Source organism: Protopterus annectens, chromosome 4.part0 (assembly GCF_019279795.1).
Source record: "Protopterus annectens isolate FY-2018-M chromosome 4.part0, PAN1.0, whole genome shotgun sequence".
Classification (NCBI taxonomy): Eukaryota; Metazoa; Chordata; order Ceratodontiformes; family Protopteridae; genus Protopterus; species Protopterus annectens.
Genome location: NC_056733.1, coordinates 893,961,164 through 893,979,114, shown reverse-complemented (window position 1 = coordinate 893,979,114; position 17,951 = coordinate 893,961,164). Strand labels below are relative to the sequence as shown.

Below are 17,951 nucleotides of genomic sequence, written 5' to 3'. Positions count from 1 at the left end.
TCATACCTCTCAAAAGTAGTGATGGTCACCATCGGATGCCCTCAGTTTAGCACCATAAATTTGTACTGAAAAATCATTAGAGAGAAGTTGGAAAGTAATGATACACATTGCAGTTTCAGACTTCACAACCCTCACAAGATCATTAACAATAAAGATGGAAAATGTTGATGCTAGCAACTGTCTAACTTTCTAAGACCAATATAAGTCAAAGGTACTATTACCAGTTCCACATCACACATGCATATATATATATATATATATATATATACACTAAGCACGAAGTCAGCTGTGCACCCTGAGTATCAGACACTATGCGTATGTATCCCTGAATTCAAAAGATACAAAACAGGAATGTGGCACAGTTATCACTTGCACGGGGTGTTGGGGGAGGGGGTGGGAAGCCTAGGCTGAGACAAAAGGTCAGTGAGTGTGTGTGAGTAAGAAAGAGAAGTAAGCAGACATTTGGATAAGACAACAAATGGTCAGTGAGAGAAAATGAGTTGTAAGCTGAACCATGTAACTTGTGTGTGTGTGTGTCTGTAGGGGTCTTCCAGGTTAAATTGGTGTGTGAGTGTCTGTATGAACACAGCCAAGCTCTGTGCTCGTTCTGCATCTTTGTCTGTTGGACAGGTGTGAGATGTGCATGGAAGAGGTGGCATTTCATCGTTATTTTCCCCAATCACGACAGCTGGCTCTGCCAGGAGTTGCATGGGCATGGCCACGGTCAGATGCACTGCTGCTACCTAAATGGGACTGATGTCTACTGGACAAGCTCCCCTCATGCCATGTCTGGATGTATCAGGTTAGACTTGCAAAGTGTTAGATGTAATTTTGTCAAAGTTGGAAATATAAGTAAACAGCACACAATTCACAGGTTCTGTTCATTAACATCCAGTGTCCTCTTCATTTGTTGGCAACTGCATGTTATATTATTGCCATGTAATATCCTCACACATTTTAAGAACAATGATATAGAATGGCTTATAGACTGCATGCCTCAATTTACTGGTCCGATAGGAGAAGAGTAAGCAACAAACACAGAGAGGTAAGACAGAGCTGCATATTTGCAAGTAATATTCATAACTGGTTATTTGATCACTTAGTGCACGACATCCAAAAATGATAAATGTACAAATAATAGTTGTAAGGTTTCATATTACTGTAGACGATGTTGCAGTTGGTTGCATGCCGAATGATTTCACTTCCCAGCTGCAAAACTGTTTATGTGGCAAAGAGGGATAAGGCACCCTTACTGTATTCTTAAGGATCATTAGAGTGAGAGTTCAAACCCGGACCTATGTAGAAATATGTCATATGTACTACCATTTTGTAGTGTATATGACATAGATTGCTTTTCCTAATTTAAACTACCCCCCCTTTTTAGGAGGGTGGGGTGGGGGACAGTGTTTGTACAATGCATGGTTTAGCACAGGTGGAGAAAATGAATATCGGGTTTGGCAGTGCTTATCTTTGCGCGAAGTGCGGCAGTGCCCAGACTGGACTAGTGGCCCACCCAGAAAGCAGAAAAACACCTCAAACAAGGGTGCCTGTAAAAGGGCAAAGGTAAAACAAAAATATCTTTATAAGAGTCCTAGGGCGACCCAGAAACTGTTAGTCAGGGACCTAAGGGTGTCAAGGCCTCTATTGTAAAAAATCCGGTTCCTCCAGATAAAGAGGCCAGAGCTTTGGATAGATGGGGAAAGAAAGTCTATACTTCTTCCACCTTAGCTATGAGGGCTTTGAATTGCCAGTTTCACATGTTGAAATATCAAAACTATCTTCTTTCTCAATTGAAGTCTAAGGTAGATGCTCTGGCGGAAGGCATTGAGTGTAAAGAATTACAAGATTTAGTACATGTCTCTGAGCAGGTGGGTAAGCATTCTTTACAATGTGGTTTTGATGCTGTACAGGCCTCGTCTAGGGTGGCTGCCACTGGGTCAGTTCTTCGCAGGCACGCCTGGCTGAGGGATCAGAATTTATCTGACCATGTTAAGACAAGGATTTTGGATGCTCCTTTACAGTCTGATGTGTTGTTTGGTTCACCTGTGGAGTCAGTCTTGAAGAAAATGGAAGACAAGGCTAAGTCTATGCAGGCTGTTAAAGATTTTTTGCAAGTTCAGCCTCCAAAGTTTAGTAGGAATTGGCCTGCTAAGGGGTGAACGTACCCTTCTTATGATTCACAGTCTAGGGGTAGATCTAGACGTGGTAGGGGCAGAGCTCGGAGCTCCTTCAGACCTAGGACAGGGAGTTCACCTGCACAATCTTCGGGTGAGGGCAGGGGCCAGTCCTTTCGTAAACAGGCCCAATGACCTACCTTTTCACCTGCCAGATCCTTCTTGCCTGGCAGCACCTTTGGGAGGAAGGTTGGCACTCTTCAAGGAAAATTGGAGTTTGATTACTCAAGACAGATGGGTATTGGATATCATACACCAAGGTTACAGGTTATATTTCCATACCTTGCCTCCTTTCAAAGGCATGCCGGACGTTCCTCCTCAGCAAAGACTAGAGGCTCACAAGCAAATTTCTCTGCTGCTCCAAATAGGGGCCATACAACGGGTCCCTCTGCCAGAAGTGGGCCTAGGATTTTATTCTCGCCTGTTCCTAGTACCAAAGAAGGGAACACGTGGAGACCAATTTTGGATTTATCTATCCTCAACACTTATCTGGACATTCCCAAGTTCAAAATGTTGACGTTACAACAGCTTTTACCTCTGCTGGGCAAAGATCACTGGATGGTGACTCTGGATCTCAAGGAGGCTTACCTTCATGTTCCTATCAGGCTAAGTTGCAGGAAGTATCTGCGTTTTCGGGCTGGGACTTCTCATTATCAGTTCTCTGCATTGCCCTTTGGCTTATCTACTGCGCCCAGAGTGTTCACGAAGGTTCTGGCTCCAGTGATAGCTTTCTTCAGGCTAAGAGGAATACAGATCTATCCTTATTTGGACGATTGCCTGATTCTGGCCCAAGGAAATGACGAACTTCTTCATCATTTACAATATGTGATAGCAGTGCTAAGATGCCTGGGGTATTCTGTGAACTAAATAAAGTCCAGTCTAGTACCCTCTCAGGACATGTGCTTTCTGGGTGTGAGACTGAATACAGCATCCCAGATGGCCTTTTTGACCCCGGACAAACAAAAGAATCTTTCTCTTTACTTCCATCAATTGTCTCATCAGTCCAGGCTGACTGCAAGGACAGTCCTTCAAGCCTTGGGGTTCATGGCATCTTGTATTCTGGTGCTTCCCAATGCCAAACTGCATATGAGGAAGTTACAATGGTATCTCAAAAATGTATGGACACTCATTCAGATAATACCTTGCATTCAAAAGGAATTTTTGTGGTGGGCTCAGGAATGTCACCTAAACAAGGGACTCTCTGTGACCCGGCCAGAGGCGAGTCAGATTCTAACGACAGATGCCTCAGACAAAGCTTGGGGAGCTCATCTAAATGGAAAGTGGGTACAAGACACGTGGCCTGCCAGACTTCTACATCTACATATCAACCTGAAGGAGATGTTAGCAGTCCAATTTGCATTAATAGCTTTCAAGGATTTACTTCTTCCAGGGCAGGTGTTGGTTCTAACAGACAACACAACTGTCATGTGGTACATCAACAAGCAAGGGGGGACACATTCTTATCCTCTATGCAGACAAGCAATGATTTTGTGGGAGACTGCTCTCAGTTTACAGCTAAATCTTCAGGCAAGGTTTCTGCCGGGAGTACAGAACTCCTTAGCAGATGTGTTGAGCAGACAAATTATGGATCCCCACGAGTGGAAATTGGATCCTCATGTATTTCAGAAATTGACAGTGTTATGGGGAACTCCAGACATAGATCTGTTCGCTTCTCCACTAAACTACCAGCTGCCAAAGTTTTGCACAAAAAGGTTTCATCCCACAGCTTGGAAAGTGGATGCTCTTTCATTCAATTGGAGCAATCTTCATGTGTATGCCTTTCCACCTCTGCCTCTCCTCCCAAAGGTACTCCTGAAGGTCAGACAGGACAAGCCAAAGATGATTTTAATAGCTCCAGATTGGCCTCGACAGCACTGGTACCCATTACTGAGAAGTCTGGTACGAGAGCCTCCATGGCCTTTGCCTTCGATTCCACATCTGCTGTCTCAGGACAACAGTCATTTACTCAATGTAAAACTTCACTCTCTTCACCTAACAGCCTGGCATATTCTGTTTTAAACCCTGGAGGGTCTCAGCTTCCACAGCAAGTTTTGAATGTTATTTTGGAGGCCAGAAGGCCCAGTACAAGGAAAGTGTACGCAGTTAAATGGAAAAGATTTTTATTTTGGAGTACAGCAAAGGAATTTGATATTTCTAAGCCTAATTTAAGTGTGGCTCTTCAATATCTTACTGAGTTACTGGACAAAGGTTTGTCCTTCTCTTCTATTAAGGTTCATGCTGCAGCAATTTCTGCTCACTATGACTGTGACCCACCATTGTTTTCTCATCCTTTGTTTAAGCAATTCCTTAGAGGGGCAAAGAATATAAGACCCCCACGTAGAGCTCCTACTCCTGCTTGGGATCTCAATTTTGTGTTGGAGAAACTCACTCTACAACCTTTTGAGCCTGCAGCTACTGCCGAGTTGAAATATTATCATGGAAAGACTGCTTTTTTGTTGGCCATTACCTCTGCAAGAAGGGTTTCTGAATTACAGGCCCTTATGGCGGTTGAGCCTTTCTTAATTTTCCATAAGGATAGGGTATCTTTGTGTACTAATCCTTCCTTTATGCCTAAAGTGGTTTCTAGTGTGGCTTTAAACCAAACTATTCATTTGCCTACTTTTTATGCAAACCCCCAAAATAAAGGGAAAAAGATTTTGCACACTTTGGATATACACAGGCAGTTGCGATATTATTTGAGCAGAACTAAAGGGTTCAGGCAGTCTCAGCAGTTATTTGTTTCATTTGCTTTGGGTTCTCAGGGCAAGCCTGTGTCAAAACAAACTATTTCTAAGTGGATTGGGTTTTGTATTGCTTTCTGTTATTCCCATCATGGTAAGGAGATTCCAGCTGGGATTAGGCCTCATTCCACTAGGGCTACTGCCACTTCTACAGCTTTTTTAAGGGGAGTGGCAACTAAAGATATTTTGGAGGCAGCTACTTGGAGTTCAGTTCATACTTTCTCTAAGCATTACCACCTTCCACTTTACTCTAAATCTAGGGCTGGTTTTGCCACTGCAATTTTACAGGGCATTTTGGCAGCTCCTACTGCTTTATAGTTTTGCCATCCTCCCTTATCTCTGCTTTGGGATTCTATCCAAGTGTAAGGACTGCAGCAATGTGAGATGAAGAACATAGTACAGTTTTGTACCTACCATAAATGTAGATGTTCGAAGATCCACATTGCTGCAGTCCAATTTACCCTCCCTCCTTCCCCTCTGTAGTTAGAGGCGGTTGTGTGGTTTGGGTTGTAAATATTGTGGATATTGTATATATTGTACATATGATTAGGGCAAGGGTGGTTGGTTGTTTTTTGCTATCTTTTGGTTTTGACCTTTCTTTTTAGGGTCTTTTGACATCTGGGGCAAGAAAAGACTGAGGATATGACGTCGGTCATGCGCATTTGTACCCTGACGTCCTGATGTCAGTCTTAAGCGCCTTGACCGACGTCAGCCTAATACTTTGATATTCGGGCCGACCGAGGACAGCGGACTACCCAAGTGTAAGGACTGCAGCAATGTGGATCTTCGAACATCTACATTTATGGTAGGTACAAAACTGTACTTTATGTAATCTGAACAATGGCTGCTGATACCCATCAGAAATGCACACACACCCACTGAAGAATGCCATAATCCACATGCTCAAACCAGCAATATCATACAGCATGTGTTTGGGCTGCTGAAGTCGCTGTTCCAGTGCCTAGATGCATCTGGGAGAGCTCTGCAGTACAATCCACGGATATGTACTAAAATTTTCACAGTATGTGCCATCCTGTACAACATCATCCTGAGAAAATGGCTTCAGCAGGATCAACAAGAGAAAGGGGCACACAACCCACCACCAATGACAAGGACACCACAGCCACAAGCAGATGAGGAGTCAAAAGGCAGAACTAGTAGCTGCTGTGGGTGTAGGCAGACATAGGCATGCTCAATAGGCCTTCATATTGGCTAAGAGACAACACATAGCACAGTCACTCACTACCATCCTCCTACGCACATACATGTAGTAACATTGATGCCAGGCAATTCCCATAACCTTTATCTACCCATGTATTGGCTGTGTAGTGCTTGCATCAAACAGAATCAGCCCTGAACTAAAACTGTTGTAACTGCTAGATTTACAAGGTAAGTGTTGAATAATATGAATGGCTGGCATATCCTTGCATGTTGTTACTTGGTAGTGTAAACAAGTAAAAGGTGAGAGACTTTTACATTAATGACCTTAACGTGACAGCAGAGACTTATTTGACTTGTATGTGTCCATTATTAAGTAGTAGGCCTCAAGCATCAAAGATTCACACAGTCATACCTCTCAAAAGTAGTGATGGTCACCATCGGATGCCCTCAGTTTAGCACCATAAATATGTACTGAAAAATCATTAAAGAGAGAAGTTGGAAAGTAATGATACACATTGCAGTTTCAGACTTCACAACCCTCACAAGATCATTAACAATAAAGATGGAAAATGTTGATGCTAGCAACTGTCTAACTTTCTAAGACCAATATAAGTCAAGGGTACTATTACCAGTTCCACATCACAAATGCATATATATATATATATATATATATATATATATATATACATATATATATATATACATATATACACTAAGCACGAAGTCAGCTGTGCACCCTGAGTATCAGACACTATGCGTATGTATCCCTGAATTCAAAAGATACAAAACAGGAATGTGGCACAGTTATCACTTGCACGGGGTGTTGGGGGAGGGGTTGGGAAGCCTAGGCTGAGACAAAAGGTCAGTGAGTGTGTGTGAGTAAGAAAGAGAAGTAAGCAGACATTTGGATAAGACAACAAATGGTCAGTGAGAGAAAATGAGTTGTAAGCTGAACCATGTAACTTGTGTGTGTGTGTCTGTAGGGGTCTTCCAGGTTAAATTGGTGTGTGAGTGTCTGTATGAACACAGCCAAGCTCTGTGCTCGTTCTGCATCTTTGTCTGTTGGACAGGTGTGAGATGTGCATGGAAGAGGTGGCATTTCATTGTTATTTTCCCCAATCACGACAGCTGGCTCTGCCAGGAGTTGCATGGGCATGGCCATGGTCAGATGCACTGCTGCTACCTAAATGGGACTGATGTCTACTGGACAAGCTCCCCTCATGCCATGTCTGGGTGTATCAGGTTAGACTTGCAAAGTGTTAGATGTAATTTTGTCAAAGTTGGAAATATAAGTAAACAGCACACAATTCACAGGTTCTGTTCATTAACATCCAGTGTCCTCTTCATTTGTTGGCAACTGCATGTTATATTATTGCCATGTAATATCCTCACACATTTTAAGAACAATGATATAGAATGGCTTATAGACTGCATGCCTCAATTTACTGGTCCGATAGGAGAAGAGTAAGCAGCAAACACAGAGAGGTAAGACAGAGCTGCATATTTGCAAGTAATATTCATAACTGGTTATTTGATCACTTAGTGCACGACATCCAAAAATGATAAATGTACAAATAATAGTTGTAAGGTTTCATATTACTGTAGACGATGTTGCAGTTGGTTGCATGCCGAATGATTTCACTTCCCAGCTGCAAAACTGTTTATGTGGCAAAGAGGGATAAGGCACCCTTACTGTATTCTTAAGGATCATTGGAGTGAGAGTTCAAACCCAGACCTATGTAGAAATATGTCATATGTACTACCATTTTGTAGTGTATATGACATAGATTGCTTTTCCTAATTTAAGCTACCCCCCCTTTTTAGGAGGGTGGGGTGGGGGACGGTGTTTGTACAATGCATGGTTTAGCACAGGTGGAGAAAATGAATATCGGGTTTGGCAGTGCTTATCTTTGCGCGAAGTGCGGCAGTGCCCAGACTGGACTAGTGGCCCACCCAGAAAGCAGAAAAACACCTCAAACAAGGGTGCCTGTAAAAGGGCAAAGGTAAAACAAAAAATACATTGTTGCAATTTGTGTTTCATCGCACAGCTGTGCTTAGCGGTGTTGCAAGGCAGTTAGCAAGGTTCACTAGAGGCTGCAGCCATCGAACACCAGCAGACAGGACTCAGACAGCCAATGAATGAAACCAGTTACATTCAGTTAATTCTGTTGGGCACCACGAAAACATGCTAAGCAGCATTGCATGGCGGTTAATATATATATATATATATATATATATATATATATATATATATATATATATATATATATATATATATATATATATATATATATATATATATATATATATATATATATATATATGATGAGACAATTATTGTGTTTTCAGATGTATGAGGGTATACTGTCTACTATATTTCTGTTAAGTATAATTCTGCTTTCTGGACTTGCATGGGCTTCACAATTACATAAGACACGTACACAACTGGATCTATATCCATTAACCTTGTCAGGTGACACGCATACATGTGTAACAGCTCAAACTGTCACCTGTAATTATGTATGATTCCAGACTATGAGCAGCACTTCTGTGGCAAAGATGGAAAATCAATTCTGTGGAAGAAAATGTTTTGTCCTTTATGCCTAGGTTTGAATCCCACAGTGTAAAAATCAATTTTCCTAAGTGTATATAGGCAAAAATAAATGTGTCAGGTCATTACATGTATGACTCCAGTGCATGTCTGCAAACTTGACTCACCTAAAATTACCTTCCAATTTCCAATATATTTTCTAGGCTACATTAGTAGACAACCCTCAAACTAATGCCAAGTGTCATATTAACTTTCCAACTTCAGTTATTTAATTCATCCCTGCTTGGCACTGCTGTGCTCCACTTAACATTGTGCAAACACAGTTGGCATTATTGCTCAGGATTGCACCCTACCAGTAAACGTGATAACTAGATTTGGCAGAAAGCATCACTTTCCATTGCTGTAGTTCAGCTGGTAGACATGGCTGGCATTGGAGGGGAAGGTGCCAAGTTTAGGGCACAGAGGTGGGGTGTCCACGAGTCAAGGATTTTTATTGGACTCGTGATAAAGCACCACAGCCAAAAATTTCTTCAGGGGGACTATTCTGGCTCCGAGTACAAGTCTGAGGCATGGAATAGTATGGCCCAAGCTGTAAACAGTGCCACTGGTATCCCACACACTGGAGAGAAATGTAGGCATCATTTTAATGACCTATGCAGGAAAAAAAAGGATACTGTTAACCATTGGTTGCATGAGTTTGTGACTGCAGGCATCCCACAGCTGTATGACAGTAAGAGAGTATTTGTAAGTCTTTAGAAAGCTAAAAATAGGCAAGCCTGGTATGCATAATGCTCTTTTGTTCTTTTCTGTTCTTTCCCTAGCTCCCAATGAACATGAGTTAAATTGGCAGGCTCACGTTGCTCGACTGGAGAAACTGAGAGAAGCAGGTGGTATGTATGCAGCAGAAGATGCGTTATTGTAGTTTTAAAAGTTAAAGATAGCTTTTTTGGTCTTTTATACAGTTGTATCAAGTTGAGCATGCATATCCCAACTGTAAAAACGAGTATGCATGCATTAAGTCTGTAGCACAAACCAGTTGTAGGAGTCCATTGTTAGGCTCTAGTCAGAGGTTGTGGGTTCAAATATCACGATTCACAACTACACTATACTGTTATTTCTTCAGTAATAATTATCTTAAATTAAAAACTCTGTGTCAGTAGCCCAAATATTCTGCTGTAAACTGTAATCTGTATAATTGGAACATTTCAAGGATTACTTTCAGCAGCCTGTAGTATAGTGTGCATCTGTTAGGATATGTAATACTTCTGATAAGAGTTGTATAATTGTATTAATGCATTGTATGTACATATGATGGTACTGTTTTTTTCTCTCACCCCAACCCTTATCTCTCTTTTTTTATTTTCTATTATGTGTTGTCAAAATGTCTCCATTTCATCCATGTGTACCACATCACTAAATGCTATGCAGCACAGTGAGGTAGGCCAGCTCCACTGGATCAACCTGCCTGTGCTCCACTGGCTCCAGCACGTCTGGGACCCAACCTGGCAGCACTGTCTCTACTGCCCCTGCACTACCTGTGCTCTCAGGTAGTACTGCCCTGAAAGCTAGTGTAGTGGTACCTTCCAGGAGCAGTGGTGATTTCATCACCCACAGGGAGATGCCAGGGATGGTGAATAGGGTCATGAACTACACCATTGGTGTATGCCTACCCAGGATGGAGAGGCTGCTCTCCCTCATGGTCCGTAGGAGGAGAAGATGTCAAGCACTCCATCTGCCAGTGGAGTAGGGTGACAGTGATGATTATTTGCTCCCAAAACCTTGGTTCCTTATCTAGTTTTCTCCAGTAAATTCCAGACCCCTTTTACCTATTTCCTCTACCCCTAATTGCAGTCATTTCCTATCTGCAAAGTCTCCTTTCTCCATTCTTGTGTTGGCTTAGTCGTTGAATACTTGCTGCTACTTTATGTATGTAGTATTTTGTGTGGCTGTTGGTATTCTGTTTAAGGATCTGCATCCAAAATCCCAGTGTGTCCTTATTTCTTTTATTGCCCTATTTCATCATCAACACTTTACACTTTGAATTATAGCTTTCTGCTTGTGTTTTGTATACGAGCCTTAACTGTGTCATTCTAAAATATCCCTTCAAGTCAGGTAACCCTAAACCACCTTGTTCTGTTGGAAAGTCAGCTTATCCCTCCTGACCATTGCAGTCTTCCTCTCCATATAAATTCCTTGAACTCTTTATTAATTACTGTCCATAACTTCTCCACTAGTTGATAAAATTATGCCTGACCTGTATATAAAAGTAAATGAACTAAAAACATTTTTACTGCTTGTATTTTACTATCTGTTATCATGTCCCCATACATATGGGTGCTGCTGAACCAATTCCTGTATGGGTACATAGTTTACAGGTACAGACATTATTTTATTGTCACTAATTTTATATCCCAAAAAGACCTGAAACTGTCCCAAAGTGTTCCACTCAGATGTCCTTTTTCTGATTTTATCACATACAAATAATATCATCTGCAAGTAAAGCCAGCTTTTCTTGATTACCATACCAACTATATCCTTGCATTTGTGAGTCCCTTATTTTCTTTAGCCACTGGTTCTCAAACAATTAACAAAAGGGAAAGAGGACAGCCCTGCCTGGTTCCTCTGTTCAGACATAACTTGTCAGAGAGGAACCCTCCCACTTTACTTTTTGCCTCTGATCCCTCGTATATCTTCCTAATTAACCTTATTACTGTATCAGAGACTGCAAATGCTTACATTGCCCTGCTCATATAATCCCAGCTTACTTTGTCAAATGCTTTCTCTACATCATGAGCCACCAACAGTGGCATTTTCTTAACATTTTGCCTCCCTCTGGATCATTGTTTTATTAATGTCAAATGTTTTCGTTCCCTTCACAAAACCACATTGATCCATATCCATCAATTTTGGCAATACCTTTGTCGTTCTTTTAGCTCTTAGAGACAAAAACACTTATCTTTGTGGTTTAAAATTGACATGCGCCTATATGAAGCGGGTACCTGATGGGTCTTTGCTGTCTTTAGGTATTGCATCCACCACAGTCTTCTATGATGTTGGTACTTTCCCTATTTTTAAAATACTGTTAAACAAAACCTTCCAGATCTTTCTCACTTTCTTCCCTCCTACCTTCCAAACTTCCACAGGATTACCATCTTATTCCTGGAGACTTTCCTTTAGATTGATTATATGTCACCATGTTTATTTCATCTCCTCTTAACTATTAATTGTTGAGCCTCATCTCTCTCTAACCTTGGCATAGTTCATTCTTTCATAAATATTTCCATTTGTGCTCTTTGTTGGTGATTTCTACATTTTTCTGCTTTATGCAATTTTTTATAAACATTTTCAAAATGTCTATAATACCTTTATAAGATCTCTGGTTATTTTTCTTGTTTTAGGTTCCCTAAGTTTGGCAGCAACCCTTTTTACTTTCTGTTGTCTAAGTTGGAGTGCTAAAAATTTTTGTGCTCTGTAGTTATCAAAACACAGTTAATAATTTGCTTTTAAACACCATTATTATATCTTCACATTTTAATCAATGACATAGGTATACATATTGTGACAAAAAAAGTTATGTACTCACCATAACGTCCCATCTGTGTTGTCCATTTTCATTCTTCCTCCGCCTATGGGTTCAGATTCAGTTCGGCCATTACAATAGCTTGTGGTAACCAAAAAACTCTCAAGCTTCTCACTTACCCACAATGCACCATTCCTAAGTACCTCAGATCTTGTTTGCTTATAGAAGTTAAAGAAAATATCAGAAGGATCCAGAGAGAATATATATAGAGCTCAGTACAATCAAGTGTCCACCTAAGACTACTCGCTCATGTAGGAGTTCAAAGGTAGGGGGTTGGTGGGTGGGGAGCTGAGGAAGAATGAAAATGGGCAACACAGATGGAATATTATGGTGAGTACATAACTTCTATATCTGATGCTGTCAATTTTCATTCTATCCTCAACCTATGGAACAAGACTCCCCAGCTACCTCAGATCCTGGGTGTACTCAAGGAAAGATGTTCCTCAGCACCATTGAACTGAATGATGTACCCCTGGAGACCAGATACAATTTGTAATGAGTAACAAAGGTATGAGGAGTAGCCCAGGTTGCTGCTGCACAAATATTCATAGAGGCTCTAGATTGAAAAACAGATAAAGTTGCCATTGCTCTAGTAGAATGGACTCTCAACAATTTTGGCTAGGCCATCCCCAAACAATCAAAAATTAAAGTAATGTAGCTGGTAAGCCATCTGGACAAGGTTACTTTGTTGACTGGTTTACCCATTCTAATATCTGAAAAGGAAACTAATTGGTCAGATTTCCTGAAATCTTTGGTTATATGAAGGTAAAAATGCAATTCTCTGTGAAGTTCTAATAAATGTAACAAGTGTTCACCTTTGTTCTAAAAATTTGGAAAAGATACTGGTAAATTGATGGTCTAATTGATATTGGTTTCTCATACCACCTTTGGTAAAATAGATGGATTAGTATGGAGCGATAATCTGTCTTTGTGAAAAATCATATATGGTGGATTGGAATAAGGCTTGAATTTCTGAAATTTTTCTTGCAGAAGTTATGGCTACCAAGAAGAGTCTTCCAAGAAAGGAATTTGAGGTTGCACTTAGCTGCTGGTTCAAAGGGGGGGTATATAATAGCCCGCAACACTAAATTTAGGTCCCAAGGGGGGAGTAGGGTCTTTATAAGGGGGCTTTAAAAAGAGAGTTACTCTCAAAAATGCTTTGCAGAGTTTGTGAAGCAACTGAAGAACCTTGAAAACCAATGTTAAAACTGGATATTGGTGCCAACTGGACTTCTGTGAAAAAAATCAAGAATATCATGAATCGGAGCAGAGAAGGGATCGGTGTTCTTTTGTAATGCCCAGTGAACGAATCTTTTCCATTTACTGGAATATAGCTTACATGTAGATGGTTTATGAGTAGACAGGTGTATGTGTTGGACTGGAGATTAGATTCTATGTTGTTTGTCTGTTAATGGAATTGGAGAAGCCAGGCCATCAGCCTTAGACTGGGCATGTCTGGGTGAATCATGCCCGTGTGGTGAGACAGGAGCCCTGGAGTTGAATCTAGAATCCACTGTTGGTGAAGTAAGTGAGCCCAGAGGAAGAGGAACCAAATCTGTCGAGGCCATTATGATGCAATGAGGATTGCTTAGCTCTTCAACCTGGCTACTTTCTGGAGAAATTTTGGGATTAATGGAGTTGCGGGGGGGGGGGCATAAAGGAGACCAGGGGGCCAGTTGTGAAAAACAGCTCCCCTTGGTGATTCCTCACTTGGAAGGGATCAGGGCGAAGTACTTCATGCACTTGTTTAGGAGAGCGGTGAAACAATTGCAGAAAAGCTGACCCCATCGATGGAATATCCTTTCCGTCACATTCTGATTGAGGGGCCACTCGGGTACAAGAATGCACCTGCTCAGCTTGTTTGCTGTCACATTGGACTATGCGGAAGCTGTTGGATGAGATCGCTCATTGATGCACTCTGAGAGCTTCTCAACACAGGGAGTAGGATCTGGTTCCTCCTTGCTTCTTGATATACCAGACTACTGACATATTGTCTGATTGAACTCCAATTGTTCCTAAGGAAAGAGCATCTTGGAAAGCCTGCAATGCTAAAAACATTGCTCTCATCTCCAGGATGTTGATATACAAGTTTGCCTCTGTAGGGAAAGTGCATTGGACTGTTTTGCCTGAAAATGCCCCCCCACCCTAGCTGGGAAGTATCCGTGGTCACTGTGTCCTTGGGCTGGGAAAGAACAAGTGGGTGGCCTTGTAGTATCTGATGTTATTGAATCCACCATTTGATATCTTTTTTTGCAATTATTGGTGATCTTTGAGTCAACATTGGTTGTTGGATAGATCATTGTGCTGACAAAAGCCATTGTAAAATTTTCGTATAAAATCTGATCAGCGGGACTAGCTTTATTGCTGCCGCCATGGATCTTAAAGTCTGAAGTACCAGCTGAGTAGAGATTTTGTTGCTGCAGAGTATTTTTGTGACTTTCAACCCGATTGTTTCCACTGTTGAAGGGAGTGGTGAGGCTATTGTCTCTCTTGTGCTGAGAATTCCTCCCATAAAGTTTAAACTGTGAGTGGGTTCTAGATAGGATTTCTCATAGTTTATAATTATCCCTAGACATAAACACATCTGGAGAATATTGTCTCTTGCCTTCAATAGTTGATGCCTGGTCTAGGCAGAAATGAGCCAGTCGTTTAGATACTGAAACACCCGGAAGTAATGCAGTCTCAAGTGAACTGCCACTACTGCCAGTCACTTGATAAATGCCCTGGGGACTGTGGTGAGACCAAAAGGCAGTACTCTGAACTGATAATGATTGGCTCCAAGCCAGAAGCATAAGTACCTCTTGGATCGCTTGTTCATCTTCGTGATAATACACATTCTGAAGGTCTGTCAACCATATCCAATCATACTTTTCCAGAAACGGAAGAATGGACTGAACCATGACCATCCGGAACTTGTTTCATCAGACTGATTTGTTCAAATTGCTGAAATCCAAGATTGGTTTCCCAGTCCCCTGTTTTCTTTGGTACTAAAAAGAATCTTGAGTAAGTTCCAGATCCCCTCTGGTGTGGTGGGACCTCTTGGATGATTCGTTTTTCTAGCAACTTTTGTACCTGAATATAGCTGCTTGTTCCCTCTGACTGGGTGGAACATCTGGGATTTTTCTGCATTGGGGAGGAGGAAGGGAAAAGGGTATAATATATCCTCTTGGAAATGATCCTCTGCACCCATGTATCTGATAGTTCCAGCCAGACTCTCCAGTGCATGGACAGTCGACCCCCGATTGTCCCCAGAGGAGGGCAGTCAGGCCTCCCTTCAGGAGTGCTGGCAGGGTCTGCCAAAGAAAGATTCTCTACAATCTGTTCTGTGGGCCTAGGCAAACTAATTTTCTGTTTGCTATAGATGAAAGAAATACATTCTTTGAGCCATCTGGCTAACGTCACTTTTCTCACTGGCTGGCCAAGTGGTGTAGATGAAAATGACACAAATAGCTGGTCAGATTTTCTCAAATCCTTAGTTCTGTGTAGATAGAAACATAATTGTCTGTGAACATGTAATAAATGTAAGTATTCACCTGTGTTGGCAAAGTTGGGAAAAAATACTGGTTAATAGCCTGATTTAACGTTGGTCTCTGACACTACCTTAGGCAAAAAGGAAGGATTGGTTCTTAGCAAAACTCTATCTTTGTGGAAAACCGCTAAGGAGCTCTATATGATAAGGCTTGTATTTCTGAAATTCTTCTGGCAGAAGTTATTGTTATTAAAAATAGTTTTCCAGGATAAAAACTTAATTTCACATTCACCTGATGGTTCAAAGGGAGGTTGAACAACAGCTTGCAGCACTATGTTGCAATCCCAGGGTGGGGTAGGATCTTTGTAAGGGGTTTTTAGCAAGAGTATTCCTTTTAAGAAAGCTTTGCAAAGTTTATGAGAAGCCAAAGAGGATTCTTCAAAACCAATATGGAAATTAGAAATAGCTAATTAAATTTTTATGGTAGACTGGGAAGCACCTGCTTTAAAAAGTGAAGCAAAAAATTCTGCGATTCTATTGATGGATGTTGAAAAAGGATCAGTGTTGTTATCACAAAACCAAATGGTAAACCTCCTCCATTTACTAGCATAGAGTTTGCAGACAGCTGGCTTATGAGAGGCTAAGAGGATATGACGTACTGGGGAAGAAAGTGAGGGAATCCTGGTTATTAATGGAACTGAAGAAAGGAAGCTCTCCGCTTAAGGTTTACAATGTTCAGATGGGTTAATCCCTCTGGATGGGATAGAAGGTCTAGAGTTGGGTCCAGAATACAAGGCTGTTTAATCAGATAAGGCCAAAGAAAGGGGAACCATATCTATCGAGACCAGTAAAGTGCAATGAGGATTATTCTGCCCTTCAGCCTGATTGCTTTCTGTAGGAATTTCAGGATTGGAGGAATTGGGGGAAAGGCATACAGCAGTCCAGAGGGCCAAATTGGAGAAGAGCGTCTCTGTGACTCCCCCTGGAGGGGGGATCATAGCAAAGTAGTTACTGCACTTCTTGTTTAGGGCTGAGGCAAATAGGTCACAGCAAGGCTGACCCTATTGAACGGAAAATCCTTTTTGTCACCTTTGGATTGAGAGACCATGCGTGAGGCAGGAGAATACACCTGCTTAGTTTGTTTGCTATCACATTGGAACTCTCTGGAATGTGCATCGCTATCAGAAAACAGTTGGAAGAGATCACCCACTGCCACACTCTTTGAGCTTCTTGACAAAAGGGATATGATTTGATTCCTCTCTGTTGATGTACCAAACCACTGACATATTGTCCATTTAAATTGCAATTGTTCCCAAAGGAAGAGCAGTCTGAAAGACTTGCAAAGGTAAAAACACTGCCCTTAGCTCCAGTACATTGATATGCGGTGGTGTGACCAAGTGCCTTGGACAGTCTTGCCCAGATAATGCCCCCCCCCCCATCTGAGAGGCATCTGTGGTCACTATGGTTTAGGGTTGTGATGGGACAAAGGGGCGGCCTAGAATAATGTCTTTGGAATGCATCCACCAAGCTAAATCTTTTCTGCAAAGATTGGTGATCAAAATCAGGTCCGACTTGGGTTGGTGGAACATTGACCATTGAGACGCTAGCAACCATTGTAATATTCTAGTGTGATATCCTGCCATGGGAACTAGAGTTATAGCTGTAGCCATGGAGCCCAGTGCTTGAAGGACTTAGATGAGTGGTTACTTTTCTGCTGCTGATTACTTTCTGTACCTGACTTCTGATTTTCTGTAATCTCAGAGGTGGAAGAGAAGCTGTGGAAGTTCGAGTATTTAGAAGGGCTCCTATGAAGTCTAAACATTGGGGTCAGTTTTGATTTTTCGTAATTTTCAGTTATTCCCAAATAAGAGCAAATGTGAAGTACATGGTCTCTTGCTTCTATCAACTGATGCCTGATCGGAGCGGTAATGAGCCAATCATCTAGATAACACTCGGAATCCTTGTAGTCTCAAGTGAGCTGCTACTACTGCCAATTTGGTGAACACCCTGAGGGCTGTGGTGAGACCAAAAGGTAGAACTCTGAACTGAAAGTGACTGGCTCCCAGCCAGATGTGGAGGAAGGTTCTCGATCGTCCATTTTTATATGGTGTAATATGCATCCTGAAGATCTGTTGAGCACATCCAATCGTCTTTTTCCAAAAATGGAAGAATGGACTATACCATGACCATCTGGAATCTGGTTTAACGAACTGATTTGTTCAGTACTCTTAGATGCAAAATTGATTAGAGCCCCCTGTCTTTTTGGCCCTAAAGA

The 17,951-nt window shown here is 41.6% G+C and overlaps 1 protein-coding gene across 2 annotated transcripts in view; it reads left to right on the top strand.

The window, feature by feature from the left end:
• The window catches only part of PISD (phosphatidylserine decarboxylase), a 318,298-nt gene that overhangs the window by 235,534 nt on the left and 64,813 nt on the right, over positions 1-17,951 (top strand). Inside the window, exon 5 of one of the 2 annotated variants that reach the window (XM_044068852.1) lies at positions 9,449-9,517. The exons of the other annotated variant lie outside the window; for it this stretch is intronic. Within the exon in view, the coding sequence (XP_043924787.1) occupies positions 9,449-9,517 (69 nt within the window). The remainder of the gene's footprint in view (positions 1-9,448; positions 9,518-17,951) is intronic. 2 annotated transcript variants of the gene reach the window in all.